Source organism: Cyprinodon tularosa, unplaced genomic scaffold, assembly GCF_016077235.1.
Source record: "Cyprinodon tularosa strain WSP-4 unplaced genomic scaffold, ASM1607723v1 ctg470, whole genome shotgun sequence".
In the NCBI taxonomy this organism is placed as follows: domain Eukaryota; kingdom Metazoa; phylum Chordata; class Actinopteri; order Cyprinodontiformes; family Cyprinodontidae; genus Cyprinodon; species Cyprinodon tularosa.
The window spans coordinates 28,506-44,027 of record NW_024039197.1 but is presented as its reverse complement, the minus strand read 5'-3'; the positions used below and the strand labels follow the sequence as shown (position 1 = coordinate 44,027).

At 38.2% G+C, this 15,522-nt stretch overlaps 1 protein-coding gene across 4 annotated transcripts in view; it reads left to right on the top strand.

The window, feature by feature from the left end:
* Positions 1–15,110, top strand: part of tbc1d1 (TBC1 (tre-2/USP6, BUB2, cdc16) domain family, member 1) — a 77,664-nt gene extending 62,554 nt beyond the window's left edge. For all 4 annotated transcript variants that reach the window (XM_038301671.1, XM_038301668.1, XM_038301669.1 and 1 more), the window contains 6 exons: positions 139–239; positions 308–451; positions 1,966–2,125; positions 5,047–5,216; positions 12,726–12,902; positions 13,763–15,110. In XM_038301671.1, coding sequence (XP_038157599.1) covers positions 139–239; positions 308–451; positions 1,966–2,125; positions 5,047–5,216; positions 12,726–12,902; positions 13,763–13,954 — 944 coding nt within the window. In that variant the 3' untranslated portion in view covers positions 13,955–15,110. The remainder of the gene's footprint in view (positions 1–138; positions 240–307; positions 452–1,965; positions 2,126–5,046; positions 5,217–12,725; positions 12,903–13,762) is intronic.
* The last annotated feature ends 412 nt before the right edge of the window (positions 15,111–15,522 follow it).

Below are 15,522 nucleotides of genomic sequence, written 5' to 3'. Positions count from 1 at the left end.
AGTGTCAAACGCTGTCTATTGGCCTGAGGAATCATTTAAAATAACTCTTATGCATCAATGCTTTAGGTCAGAAAGGCCACTGCGTGCATTTAATTTATGGTTACAAAAAAGCTAAATGTTTTTTCTTCTCTCCTGCAGGTCGTACTTTTCCCACTCATCCATATTTCCAAGCTCAGCTTGGAGCGGGACAGCTCTCTCTGTTCAATATACTGAAAGCCTACTCCCTGCTTGACCCTGAGGTATGGTTTTTCCACTTCTACTGTCTGTCTGTAAAATCTCCTACTTACCACATATTTTGTTGTTGCAGGTGGGCTACTGTCAGGGCCTTTCCTTCATTGCTGGAGTCTTGCTCTTACACATGGGGGAAGAGGATGCATTCAACATGCTCAAGTTTCTGATGTTTGATGTGGGGCTGCGTAAGCAGTACAGGCCGGATATGGTTATCCTACAGGTTAGATGAATATAGTTACTCTGTCCAGAGCAAGTCTCTACATGACTTTTGCTTTAATATCAAATCATGATCAGTGTACAGAGCTCTGCTTTGTTTGGGAAGTGATACGTTATGAGTGCAGTGATTTTTTGTCCCTACTTACAATGGGAGTAAAATACTTATTTTTTTATGCTTAAAAAGTAAGAAGGGAACCGTATGATCGTAATGATTGGCTTTGGGACAAATTTAACACTTCATGTGCTTAGACCAGAGATGAGGTTTTATTAGTACATTGACTCTTATAAAAATACAGGCAAGGTTAAATGTTTTGAATAAAAAGTCTATATATTTATTATTTTACTTGATGGATATTATGTAAGTGTTACGGCCTCTGGCCGTTTTACCACTCGCGGTAAAATGGGGTTGTTCACTCAAACCAAACACTAAACCCTTGCATGTCACTGCCTTAAACACGTATCGTCTATAACAATGTCCTCCTGTCCTTCGTTTAGTATGGCCTTAGTATTAAAAAATTAAATAAAACATTAAACAAAAGGAAAAAAAGGAACAACAAAGACATGGCAGTAAAATGAATGTTTATATGCTTTCAGTAGCTGCGGTTGTCACAATGAAGGTGGACTGAAAGCCGATGTGAAGTCTCTTCAAGCTGGCCTTTACTGTCACAAAAAGCCAGCGTTCACCACGGCTTTGAAAGCTACTAAAACCACATAAACCTACAATTCTGTTCCGAAAAGATTGGTATATGTTTACAGGATCTACTGTCATGGTTTTCATGGCAACAAGCAACACTGTCTGATTAAACTGAATAAAAAAAAGTTTGCCTTATGCTAATTTAGGCAGTACAGTTGACTTGCATGGTAACTTAAGCGTTAAAAATCTTTCTCCTTCATTAGCTCCTTCCACCTGCAGATGCTGAGTGTCAGTGTTTATCCTCATTTTTTGATGTCTCTGGTTTTGTTGTCTGTTTTGCTTTCTTGGGTTTGGTGAAACCATTTCTTGTGCTGTATATGCTAGGTACTGCATCGTGCTGTAATAATACAACAATAATTACACATATGAAATGGAGCCATTGACTTTAGGCAGTAAAAAAGAGAAATAGGTTTATTTCTAGGTACTCCTGGCTGTCTCTGCAGTCTTCACCCCTCTCTTAGACTTGGCAGTAGTTGATTTGTGCCAGAAAGTTTTGATATTACCCTGGGTTGCAGTGTGATTTTAGATTATGGATTTGGTGCGACATGTTGTGATATCTTTAAATAATCATTACTTGGTTATATTATATACTGTTGTGTTGATCATCTTTCTCTGTTATCCTTTATAACCATTTAGCTCAATTACTGTCAGTTGTATGATATAACTGTATAACAACCATCATTACAATATAACTCAAAGTTTAATGTTATAATACAGCACTGTTTCTAACTTTGTTTCTTAAAATAAGATGATAAAAGTTCAGCATATGATCCATGTTTAGCGATTTCATACGCCTACACCTGTGGCACCTTTTCTCCGCCCAGATTCAGATGTACCAGCTGTCTCGGCTGCTCCATGACTACCACAGGGATCTGCACAGCCACCTGGAGCAGCAGGAGATCGGCCCCAGCTTGTACGCCACCCCATGGTTCCTCACTCTGTTCGCATCACACTTCCCCCTCGGCTTTGTGGCCCGTGTCTTCGGTAAGGTCTGAGAGCATCTTTACACGCTTCAACCAGTTGTCTTTCTGTAATTGGGTCCAATGCCTAACTGTCTGAGCTAACCCCGCCACTTTTACTCATAGGTAGAAACCATGTCAGGGAAGAGAGACTGCAAAACACAATTATCTACTCAGTTCCTTGTCAGGACCGATAGTTGTTTGATCATAGAGATAATCCACATGTGCAAATGAGGGATGAAACGATAGATCCACATATTAGATTTTGATCAAACACAGTCTAGACTAATTGACAAAAACTTCAATCGTTTATCTCTATCTTCTATCTCTGCATTTCAAAACTAGTAGGATTCGCTGCACATTTCCAGTTTTTGCTGAATCTGCTTTTCATTTATCTATTTATTAACTAACTGTCACCACCGCCAGATTTCTGTCTGACAGGTCACAGTGCCACAGAGAGCTGCACACACAAGAGAATGCACTCATTAGCACCCTGCTCCTGGAAGTGATATTGGACAACACTATAATGAGCAGAGTTTAAAAAGAATTAGGAGGGGGCTCTCCTTGTTTTCATAAAAAGAAAAACAAGTATTATCCACGTCTGTGTCGACGTGTGCAACATGGCCTTCAGAATGCGAGCCCTTTGATTGGATAGATCTCTGATTCAGAACCGCATGTAAAAATGGCAGATTCTTCTTTGTTTTGTGTTTTTTTTTTTTTTTTTAAGTGAAAGGATCAAATTAGGTTAAGGCTGCAGAAGGGCTGGGCGATATGATCTCAAATCAATATCAATTGGGCAGTTTTACCTCAATAACGATAAATGCTCCAGCCCCTCTATCAGAGATAAAGGCATGTGCAGGAATTGCACCTGATCTATTTATAATATTTTATTGAATAAATCACATTACATATTACTTTCAATTAAACATTAAAGTCTTGTATCCATTCAGGTTTAAACATTCAACAATGTCTCATTGAACAGGAGAAAAATTTATCCTCTCTTGCAAAAATTTTTTTGCAAAGGTAATGGAGCCTTTTGCACATCTTTGAATTCCAACAGCATAGTTGTGCCGCAGGTGGTGCAGGTTGGATGTCTTACTTTGGGTAGTCCCGACAGTTTCAGTTTTTTTCTCAACATCTATGCCGTAACATTGGTGCCACCGAACTGAGCTTGCATTGAGAACAATGTTCATCGTTTAGACTCGCATACCTTCATTAAAAACCGTTCTTCTGCGCACTCAACTCTGACAACGTGCTCTCGACTTCTCTGCGCGCTCAGCTTCATCTCTGCTCCCACACAGCTCCAAAGGATTAATTGATGCATTTTCGTTTACGGCTGTGTTAGACGCTTCTTCACAGGGGTTATTCACTTAGTTTATGCTTCTGACTGGATCAGTAGAGACACCTGATTACACAGATGCTTGAGTGTCTTAAAGGGGAAGGAAATACCAACCACCAGGGCACACGGGCAAAACAGCAGAATTAGGTTTATTATTTTATTTTACCGACTTGAGAAAATTGGTGCCGGTTATCGTGGTGAATGATGTTAATGGTAAAAATCCGGTTCATTGCCCAGCCCTAGACTGTGGTGAAAAGGTCGTATTGGCTGAAGTTCTGCAAAAAGATTCTATTTTGCTCGCATTTATTTGCTGTGTGAGCATAGCCTATGCCTAACGTACATTTATTTTTTCATTATGCAACAGAAACTGTTTCAGCTAGCCCAGATTAGTCAACACTTCTAGGCTACTCAGGAACGACCTGTTTTCTAATTTAAAAAAATACTTGATTTCTCTTTGATACCGATGCAGTACTTTGAACAAAGACACAGAATGGAAGTCTGAAGCAGATGAATGATAAACAACGTCAAGGTTGGGGTTCATGAAAAGCTTCATTATCTGACAAAGTCTAAAGTCAACTAGAGCTTGAAGAGTCAGCTATTTTATTTTTTCTGGATTTCTTAGGCATTAGTGTCCTTTTTTTTCTACTGCTTTAAACGATGCAGGATTTGGGATTAAACTATGACGGGGGACAACCTGTGACAGCCGGATCAGGGACTAAAGCCTCCGTACATTGGTCACACGCTTAGGCCCTGCGCCACTACCACTCCCTGACTAATTCCTTTGGAGACAGATCTTAGTTTAACAATGAATTTTCTGGAGAATTAGTTTGGCTACATCTTGTGATATTCCCAGAAAAGATAACTTATGTATTACATTTATGCACAAAACTTTATAGGATACTTTCCTGAACTGCCTGTTTAAAAATGGAATCTATGCTTTTTTTTTAGATTTTAGCCTCAGGGTGAATTTGTCAGTTACGTTTCCGTTTGAAGTGACCTTTTATCCTTTGAGTCAGCATTTTTACAAACACTTGGTTTGTATCTCTGTCTTTCAAGGCTTATCTTCTCTCCTATTGGTTTCATGCCTAATTTCTTATATCGGGCTCTGCAGCTGAACCAGACTGGCTGTCTCCTTGTGCTCATCTGAGTGGAACACTCAGTGTGTGTGTTTGTGCTTGCTGGAGTATGAGGGCGTCACGTGTTTGATCTGGCATGATGGGCTCAGCACCTCTGCTCCCATTCCTTACTCTCATCCGTGATCCTGTGCACTTCTGCCTAACCCAGAACCATACCCTGATGCATTCAAAGAAAAACAAAAAAACAAAAGCACGCCCTCAGTTAACTCCCCGGATTCACTCCTAACATATATTTATGTTTGCTCTTGCATTTATGCTACTGACGTCAGATCATTATTCCTTTCTTTTGAAAAAGCCTTTAAGCTAAACACTAATCTTCCCTGTCAGTACCAGTCATTTCTTTATGTAAATATATTCTAAAAAATCTTCACTTGCCTCGACCATTTCCCCCTCGTGTCTCCATCTGTTGTACGTTTTCACTACTCTTTCTGATTTAGCATCTTCTGACCATATTTTTCCCCTCTTTGTCAGATATGTTGTTCCTCCAGGGTTCAGAGGTCATCTTCAAAGTTGCCTTGAGCCTGCTGGGTAGCCACAAGCCTCTGATCCTGCAGCATGAGAGCCTGGAGTCCATAGTAGACTTTATAAAGACCACGCTGCCCAACCTAGGGCTGGTGCAGATGGAGAAGACCATCAACCAGGTGGGAAAATGGCACCAAACTGCCTCAGTTTGAGAAAAAAACAACTATCTCATTGATCTATGATGCATATGACGCATTAAAATTACTGTTTTGCTTCTTATTATTTTCATTTCTACAGGTGTGCCCTATAAATTGATACAGACACACCCTAGTAGCCTGGTCTAGCCCTAAAGAATGTATACTTTATTTTCTGCAACTCCCACGAAAAGACCAAACAAGGAACAAGTCAGGGCATGTTGATGTCTGGCTGTTCATATCCATGAGGCAGGATTTCACCCACACAGTTCTTCAGAAACCATTCATCTCAACTCAAAGAGATAATAACGCAGCGAACAAGTGTCGAATGTTTACTTTGACCAGGTGGAAACAATGATGGTGGAGTTACACGGGGAAAGGCAGGGACTGCAAGAAACCTGTCAAGTTTAGATTTACAGAGCTCCTTTAAACCAACACGCGACTTAAAGCGACTTAAAAGACATTATTTAACAGCAGACGCAAAGTGAAAGCTACCTGTAACAGTGGAGCGATAGGAATGTAGCAGCATGCATCATCATGATTGAAAGGTCATCTTTAAGGCAACCGTGAAGAGTGCAAACGTTAAAACCTGTTGTTTGGAACCAGAGTTCTTTGAGGCAAAGTGACGTACTGTACGAGGTTTAAAGTTATACCTGCAGGTCAAAGTTTAAAAACAGCCTTAGCTTCTGTGATTGCAGAGCTCAGATGAATCATGTGTGGCTGTTGGTGGCCAAACTGTTTTCTTACCTCTGTTCTAGCTGCTGTGCCAATGCAGCAGAGGGATGGGTTTTCACTTTTCAGGACAGGTTAGGAAAAACTGTAGATTGATGGTATCAATGGCTGTCTTCTTGACATGTGTCATGTCAGCCAAATTCTCCCTGATAGTGTGGCCTTCTGACCCAAACTAAGAGAACAATCGGAGGCTCAGGACACCTTTACAGGTGTTTTTGAGTTAATTAGCAGGGAAGAGTGACACCACTAGTTTCCAATAGTTTACTTTTTTTTTTTTTTTTTTTACAATATTCCATGTTTGTAACAGGCTGGTTTTTTGCTTTTCATCGTCTGTAAGCCATGATAAGAGTAACAAGAAATTAAAGACAAGGTTTCTCTTCATGTGTAACACTCTAACCCTTGGTTCCACTGGCAGTGGTGCCTTTGTGCCACAGCTTTGACCAGACACCGTATTCCACCAGAACCGTTTTCAAAGCAGAGCGACTTGCCTCGGCCAAATTCAGATAACATCAGATTCCCATCATTGCGCTGTACTTCTGTTCTTGTCAGCGTTAAATAGATCAATTCACCAGTAAAGTGTTTATTTTGTGAGTACTACTATCGCCTGTGTCTGCAGTTTTATCTAATCATAGAACAGAATCGAATAGAATAGAAAATCCATTTATTGTCCCACACTGGGGAAAATTGTGGTGTTACAGCAGCAAAAACTTTACAGCAAAAGTGATCACACAAATGTGGGCCTTAAAATATGACCTTGTTTTCTTAAGTTTTATCGCTGCTAAGTGAGTTCCAATATTTTTTTTTTCTGATTTATTTTCTTATTCCATGCTCCTATTTCTTAGAGTTGTCGATTAACTGTATGAAAGCTGCAGCACACCAGGTGAACCACTCTGACTTTAAATGCTGCTTCCAGTGGAGCCAAATGGCTATGAGTCTCACTTTGACATGATTGACAAAAATATTAAAAGGCTCATGATACTCAGATATTTTAGAAGTACCTGTTAACACTTCAAAGCCTGTTTTGTGAAATTTACCCATTTTATTACAGTGGGATCACCAACTGCACAGTTGTCACCTAACAGTCCCTAAATAAGTGTATCTAATATTTGAATATCTGTGACTTTTTGTTTCTTTTTTGGTATTAACATGTCTTGACACAGAGGCCCATGTCTTTCAGCCACAAAACTAAAATAGGACCCATATTTATCTGTCTTTGACACAGTGAGTTTCATGTTAAGGAAGGGAGAAACCTCTCCAAAGCTCACAGAAAACGGTAGGACAGAGAGGCATTCTGGAGTCACTATGTCTACAGGTTGTTCCGTAGACATCTTGACCATAGGATGCCACTCTGCTGGAAGCATTAAAAGCTTCAGGACAAAGCTTTTAATTCTTCTGTCCTGAAGCAGCATTAAACCAGCCATTATCTGGCTTAAACACACATAACAGAAGATCTGTGATGCTGTGGGTCTGCTGTCTTTCTGAGCCCCCGGACCTTGTTAAAATTCATGACATCATGTTTCTTTTAATTACAAGGATATTTTAAACCTAGTTTGGACTTCACATTTAAGTGAGTCAGTAAGTTCCCCAGAGCATAGCTAGATACCAGATGCAGAATCAAAGCTCCTAGTCCATAACAGTCCCCAGTCTAAATCCTTCTGAGAACAAGCAGGGTAGGCTGCAGGAACAGAAGCATTTACATGGAAATAATAATTATAAATTGAAATAATTGAAGTTCAGAAATGATTCCTATCTCTTCATGCTCCAACATTGTGAAATATTATAGCATAAGTGTTGCCCTGTTAATGAAACAAAGTTGTGTGAAGTGTTAACTACAGGAGTGTTTAAGTACAATATTACAGCACTGCAATAAATGAGGTTTCTGTATGGTCTAGATACGTACGGAATTTGATTTGGAAGATTTTTAGGGAAAAATACACTATTATACAATTTTGAAGTGATTTAAAAATCAAAAGTTAAACGGTTAAAGAGAACAAAAGCACTTTAATAGCTTCACATAAAAAATGTGTAGACATTTTTCTTTATGTGCAATTTCACTGGAATTGGCAACCAGTTAATCCTTACCAGTAGAGCAACTTTTTATTCAGTTTTATTTCATTGTTTTTCTTCTCTCAAACAGTAAAATGGCATAAATATCAAATTAACAAAACAACTTTAAGAATAAGCGGCGTTAAGGAGTTTGTTTGGCATACATTGGAAATGCTACAGTAGGTGTCATAGTAGAAGAGCTTAAGGCAAGTTGGGGAAAAGCGTTTAGGTTCCACTATGGGCAAGTCCTTGAAATTAATGGCTAAATATCCACTGGCGCAAATGTAGAAAAATGGTTTGTACATAAATCCTTCATCACAGATCCGTTTACTTTGAAAAGTAGGTAGACAAGAAAGACAATTCGAAGATGGATAATGCTCGCTTGTTGAATTTAGCGACCTTAACCTGTGAGTTTACCCAGGTTTTAGGGCAAGTATTTTTTTATAATAGGACAGTAAATATCATGTGACTCTTAGTGTTAACTCACCACTGATTGCCACCTCTGTCAGTTTTAAAGGGATTACAGTCCCGCACACACTGGATGGTCCTGTAAGCTCTTGTATCATGGCTTACGTCATTGCTCTGTGAAAACACCTACAGTTTTATCTTGTTTTTCTTTGTCATTTAATACAGTTAACCTTTTAAACTTGTCTTAGTTCCACCTCAGCTCTGAGTGACAGGGGCTCACCTCACTGTAGGCCACGCCTTACCTTTCCAGCCGCGCTCATTGAGGCTATTGGGTGTGTTGCAAGTAATTTACCAACTATGTCACGCTGCTGCAGTTTTTTGGAAAAATACCATGTCAATAACATCAGTTGAACAGACCGCTTCTCTCGACTTATGCAAAGGTTCACTTGAATGACGTTGGATATGATAAACTGAACTTGGCTTCAGTTTTATCTTTGACGTTTTCTTCCAGAGTCGACCTGTTGTGTTACATTGCAGCTCATATTCTAAGTACTAAAGGCTTCTTTTTCCATTTGTACCAACTTTGTTAGAATGTTCTGGTACCAGTTGTTCATTTGCTTTTTAGGCTTTCCAGTTTTAGTACCAGCTTGCTTCCTATTCCAAATATTCCTGAAAACATCACAGGACTTAGAGGAGGAATCATTAATCTTTGCATATTTTAACTGATAACTGTTAAACTATTCTACCCTGGGCTTATTATGCACACAGTATCAAGCTAGCATTGAGAAACGTTAGCCAGGGCCAGGGCTTCATTGCCTCTTCCTCTCTTCAAACCATATCACCTACATTTTTCAGACTGAGGGGTCACGTTGCTGCTAACAAGCCCTCCGATATTGAGATCATGCTTACTTGTAATTTGGAACGAACCAAAATGTGTGGAGCTGACCCGGTCTGAGCACATTTGATACATCAGGGTTTTATTCCCAAATAAAGAACTGTAATTTACTATACTTTTTTAATTTGTGATTTTATTTAAATAATGTTTAAATTTTGATGGTAGAAGAGCATTTAAATGATCAATATATGTTGGACTAAAACATTTTTTTTTAAAAGAAAATGTTTGCTTCTCTTCGGAAAGCTGACCTTTAATGTTTGCCTTGTTGGCTTCTATATAATGCAATTAAATTGAGGTGATAATGTAAATTTAGGACATGAGAAATAAAATCACTTGAGGATTTAAAATGCCTTACAGTGGGAACCAAATGTAAGCAAGTAATATGAGGTGGATTTTCAGCCATTTGTATGTGCTTCTTATTTTGACTTCAATTTATACTTGTCCGTGTTTGCTTTATGCTTTTCTAATTTTCACTACATTTTGTCAATAAAGCATCTGATGCCCCTGGATTTTCCCTATTGATAGTTCATTTATAAACAAAATATCCTAACTTGTATAGCTTTCTCTGCACTGTAATGTGTTTAGAAACTAGTTTTTTTAGTTTAGTTTAGAATTGAAACATGGAGCTCTCAGGTCTTGACAATAAGTTTTTAAGATCAAAGTTGCAACAACTTCCTTTGTAACATTCCAAGAAATGCTTTCTGCTGAAGAACCAACAACCAACCCTTTGTTAGTATGTTTTTAATCCCCATCATTGAAGCAATTTCAATTACTTTACAAATCAAATAAAGTAATTGGCCCTGTTCACACAAGGCTCCAACATTCATATCGATGTGAAAAACATCCCTTCCGAAAGATTAAACACCACAAAACCACAACATTACTGTAAGGGATCTTTCCTGATTTAAAAAAGAAAAACAATAACAGTCTTATTAATTAGAGCTGAAACAATTAAAATGATTAATTGTAATTAATCAATTTTTGAAATATTCCCATCTAATTCAGTAATTGATTGATCGCCATCTGGAGTATAAAGACTGAAAAAAAAACGTGGCATTAGCAGTTTTTCTAAATTTTCTAAAAGACACTATTAGCTTAAATAGCAACCCACTCAGAGCAGAAATTAAACTATAACTGTATTAAACAATTTGTGCTCAAGATCAATAACCTTTTTTGTCAAGAACTATAGCCTATTTTGATCTTCAACTGGTTTAAATTCTTCCTTACAGATCTCTTTGCCATCCGATTATAACCGATTAATCAAAAAAATAATTGACAAGTTAAACGATTATCAAAATAATAATTAGTTGCAGCCTTATTTGTAATAAATAATTTCACTGAAATACTGTTAGAAAGGGGATCTCTTCGATCAGTGGACATCAAGGTGCAGTATGGATGTTTTTTTTCATAGTATGTAACTTTAAACCCCTAAATTACTTATGACTAAAATAAGAAATTATTTGTATTTGATTAAGAAGTTTGATTCTGTTAGAAAATGTGGCAAACAAGAAGAACTGCAGCTATCAATAGTTTTTTCTTGATTTATCTAAAAAGCAATATAATTAATAATAATAACTGAACTTTATTGATCTTACATTAGAGAAATTTACCTCTGCATTTAACCCATCCCCTTGGGGAGCAGTGGGCTGTCATTGTGCGGTTAAAGGTTTTACTCAGGAGTGTCGGCTGTCTGGATCCCACCGGATACTTGCAACCTTCTCGGAGTACAAGCTCACTGCTCTAACCTACTAGGCCACCACTTCCATTTAGTGAATTAACATTTCTAAATGAACATTTGTAAAACACTGTGGACACGTATGTATGTGCTAATAATATATATAATGTCACATATACATATTTATATGTGACATTACTTCAGGTAAATGCTGAATTCTTTCAATAATCTGTCGTTTTTTTTTTTTTTATCTCATTCATTGTTCCGCCCTACTAACATAATAAAGTAACCTATAAAAATATCAGTTTTAAATAAAAATATGTTAATTACAGTAAAAGAAATTCACAAGGGAAATATTTGATACCATTCTCATTGATAATTGAACAGATGGGAATGCAGCAACCAAACTCTTGATATCATAATTAATCTTTGATGAGATTTAAATCTTTAAGACTTAAAGGTTTCTATACTTTCATCCTAATCTGCTGCTTTATTGTCTGATTGTTTGTCATTTAGTTTTTCTCACAGATAGAAGAAACAGGTTGGCAAAATTTCTATCATATTTGTATGATCTTTATCCGACGAGCTGCAATGTTTCACTCTGCTGAGTAAACCTGACATTTTTGCTCTGAGTCTAGCTGTGTTAATGTTGAGGAACTGTATTGGACTTCATCTGTAGACCTGGAAAAAAAAGCAGCATGTTTACATGTAAGGCCAGAAACTGATATTCATGCCTGATTTGATCAGGTATTCTTTATAAATTGGTCTGTGACCAAATTTATTTTTTTGTCACCAACTGGTTCAGTATTTTTGTTGCCCTTTTAGATATCTGAAATAACGGGGGGGAAAATCAGCTCTAGTTATGTTTATTTACTTTGGTAAAAGTGTTAATTCTAAAGAAAGCTTTTAAGACCTTTTTCATGCCCCACCTCTTAGATTGTGACGGCTGGGTGTCTACATAACTCTGGTGAATAACAAAGGAAAATGGAACTGAAATATATCAGTCTCCCCTTTTATAGTCCTAATAGCTCATACATTCTTAGTATTATAAAAAGCAAAGCCTGTAATTATGCATTAGGGACTCGGGGAGAGTCTGTTGACAGCTGTCTCTCTGCTGAAAGCTTTCTGTCAGTAACAGTTTGTTTTTCTCTGCTGAATGCAGCATTGACCTATTTTCAGTCTTGACAGCTTGTGTTTCCTGGTTATGTGTCATTTCTATGGCTAAAACTCTTTTATTACAATAAGAACAATAACATTTGCAAAATAAACACCAAATACCTGCAGCGGTGCCGCCTTCACCTATTTTTTAGGCGGCATGGTGGCTAATAATTTATAGTTTAATTTTTTTGTCGTCTGCCTATAATGTTGTATGTTTGTTTTTATCTGACCTCACCATTAAGTGCTTCTCTCAACTTACTTGCTTGATTTAAAGAGTAATATAAATCAATGAAATGAAATGAGTTTGAATCATTTATTCAAAAATGATCTCAACTTTGTCTTAGTTTCACTGTTGGAAACAAATTCAAATGTCATCCAGTAATTTTGACACATTGACAAACTGATGCTTTAAATAAACCTACGTTCCTTATCCGTTATAATCTTCAATATGTTTTTATTTCTCTAAGGCCGTTTTGACATCTTATGGTGGTGGGATGTCATAAAGGATGTCATACAAGACTTTGGTAAATTGTTTTTGTTGTATTAGTCTCATCTTCATATCATGCTTCTTGTGCATCAGGTTTGTGAGATGGATGTATCCAAGCAGCTGCAGGCCTATGAGGTGGAGTACCATGTGCTGCAGGATGAGCTGCTGGACACGCCGCCAACTCTCAACCAGCAGCAGAGAGCTGCCCAACTAGAGAGGACCAATCAGAGCCTCCGCCAGCAGAACCTGGACCTGTTAGAGGAGCTGCAGGTACACAGACAGACAGAAATATGAAAAACGGTACTATGGCTACAATATTCCAGAAACAAAGTGGAAAGAAAAACATATTTTCAAATGAAAATAGTTTTTCTGTTCTGGAAAGTCCTCAGAAGTCTTTTAGAGTACTTTGGGTATAAAAGCGGAACCATAAAGACCAAGGAGACATCAGCCAAACCAAGGAGGAGTTAGTGGAAAAGTTTAAAGAAGACTTGAGTTTTAGAACAATATCCCAAAAAAAATTCAGTGATGATGTTCAGTGAGTCATGGACATTCACCTAAACCAGGGGTCAGCAACCATTTTATCGGAAGAAACCACTTTAGCTCTGCTGGCAGATACAAAATGAAAACTTAAACATTTTTAAATCTGTAAGTATATAAATTGAGGCTAAAAAATATTAGATTATATGTAAAACCCTAAGTTGTCGGGTCCTGTTGGAGATACTCTTTGTCAGGGTTGGGAACAGAGAATCATTTGGAACCGGTTCTAACTGGTTCTGACCTTTTAATTCTCCCAGAATTCTTCACGTTTTTAAATATCTGCAGCCCTAGACTCAGAATATGTAAAATAGTGTTTTAATGTTTTTTTGTTTTTTATATCTAGCTCCATGTGAAAGTGTAACCCTGTGGAAAGGCAATCCATAAGGTTCATATTAGGGCTCATAGATTTGATACTTATATTCAGTTTGCAAATAACCAAGTGATGATTTATAGTCATGTTAGGACAAAATTAAATGTTTTAAGGAATTAAATTTTTTTTTAGAAGTTAGAATCTAACTGGACTTTTTATCCAGAGAAAACTTTGGTTCTCCAGTCCATTAAAAAACAGCTACTAATGCTGTTTCTTTACACAGGTGTCCCATGCTCGAGTCTGCAACCTGGAGAGCCGAGTGGAGGCCCTCGCCCAGTCGGAGGGCCAGCTGAAGGAGCAGGTTTCTGCTCTCGAGGAAGAAAAGAAACAACTAGCCAGCACCATCGCACACCTTCAGAAACTCCTGACCGGGCTGGGTATAAATGCTGACCTTGATGGACAGACACTTCCCTAACTGCAGCTGAATCGCAGGACGGTGCTCTCTGTCTGATCCAAACGTTAATAGCTTTACGTATTAACAGTCAGAATGACATCATCAGCAGTTAGAGCAAGCAGTGAAAATCTTAGATGAAGAATTTGTTAAAATGACTCCCAGCTTGATCTCTAACGACGCCAAAGTGTTGATAAAATGAGAAAAGAGAATTCATTGTTGAACAGGTGAACGAGTAATGCAGGATGAGAGCTTTCTCTCTATCTAACTGATCTAAACGAACCCCCGGAGCTGGAACTGAGCTTTACAGTACAACCAGGAAATGATCGGATAGATCTTTTCTGGTTTTCACTCTTTATGATCCTTCTTTGGATCATTAAAGAGTGCCAACTTTTACACACATCTGATTAGGCTGGCCAAAGAACATCTAAAGAACAAAGACTCCACTACACAGTATTCTGAGACACGATCGCTGTTACACAAAGTCAATCTGAAAGAAAACCCCAGAAAAGAATCCATGCTGAAGGTATTTAGCCTCATATAAGGATGGGTTTATCTATTATAAAAGCTGAATAGAACATGATTGAAAAGATGTTGGGTGCTGCACTGTGCTGCTGAAATCCGCTGAGGTCAGAGGGGTAAGCTAGGTTTAGCTTTTTTTGCTCCCTCCTCTTCATTTCTAGCCTAGCTTCCTGACCGTGTGCTTTTTAGCTTCATTTAAGCGACAGCAGCTCACAGGAAGAGTAATACAATATATCCACTCCATTTCACATCCTGTTTTTCACCTCTGAATGCGGGATGGGGAATTTTGAAACGGTAGCTGTCCCTGTCCAGGACGGGGGGAGACCTAATTGGCTCCTTAGTTATTGCCAAATGACGCTCTGGTGTGAAGCTTGCACCGCTGAGACAATCTGTAGGATGTAAATGTTTTACTGTATTAATAACCCAACACACTGAACTCCTCGGACCCGAGCTGCAGCTTGCTGCGTTCGTACCTGAACGTCTGAATGTTACTGTTTTTTCTGCACTTCACTGACCCCCATCCCATCCCCCTCATAAAAAAAACAATGCTGTTTATCACTTTAAACATTTTTTGCTTTTACTCTTTTGCACATCTTTTCTGTTTTATTGATTTATTGTTTGTCTGTGCTTTAAAATATAACTCATTATTATTTCAGCACACGTGGAGTCTGAGTTGTTTTTGTGTCTGAGGCTGTCTGCTCACAATGCAAACCCATGTATCAGGTACGACATGGAAATTGTCTCCGATTGTCTCCTGTCTAAACACGTCAGTCACTTTGAATGCCATGGCTTTGATTGAAGCTTTCCACGTATGGAAACACGCCCCACACACATATAGAGGGTTTGTTTTCAGAAGCTCCTGGAGAAGTGTAAAGACAAACATGCTTGGGCAAGTCAGGACTCCGTTTGTATATGCTGTAAGTTAGTTCAATTTGCAGAACATTAGATCAGTTAAAACAAGCCTCTGGGTTTGTCAGCTAGCATATGAATCAGCTCTCATCCAAGGTGGAATGCTTCATCAGATTGTGGGTGTGATGAGATTTCCTAAAAAGTCCTGTCACACAAAATGT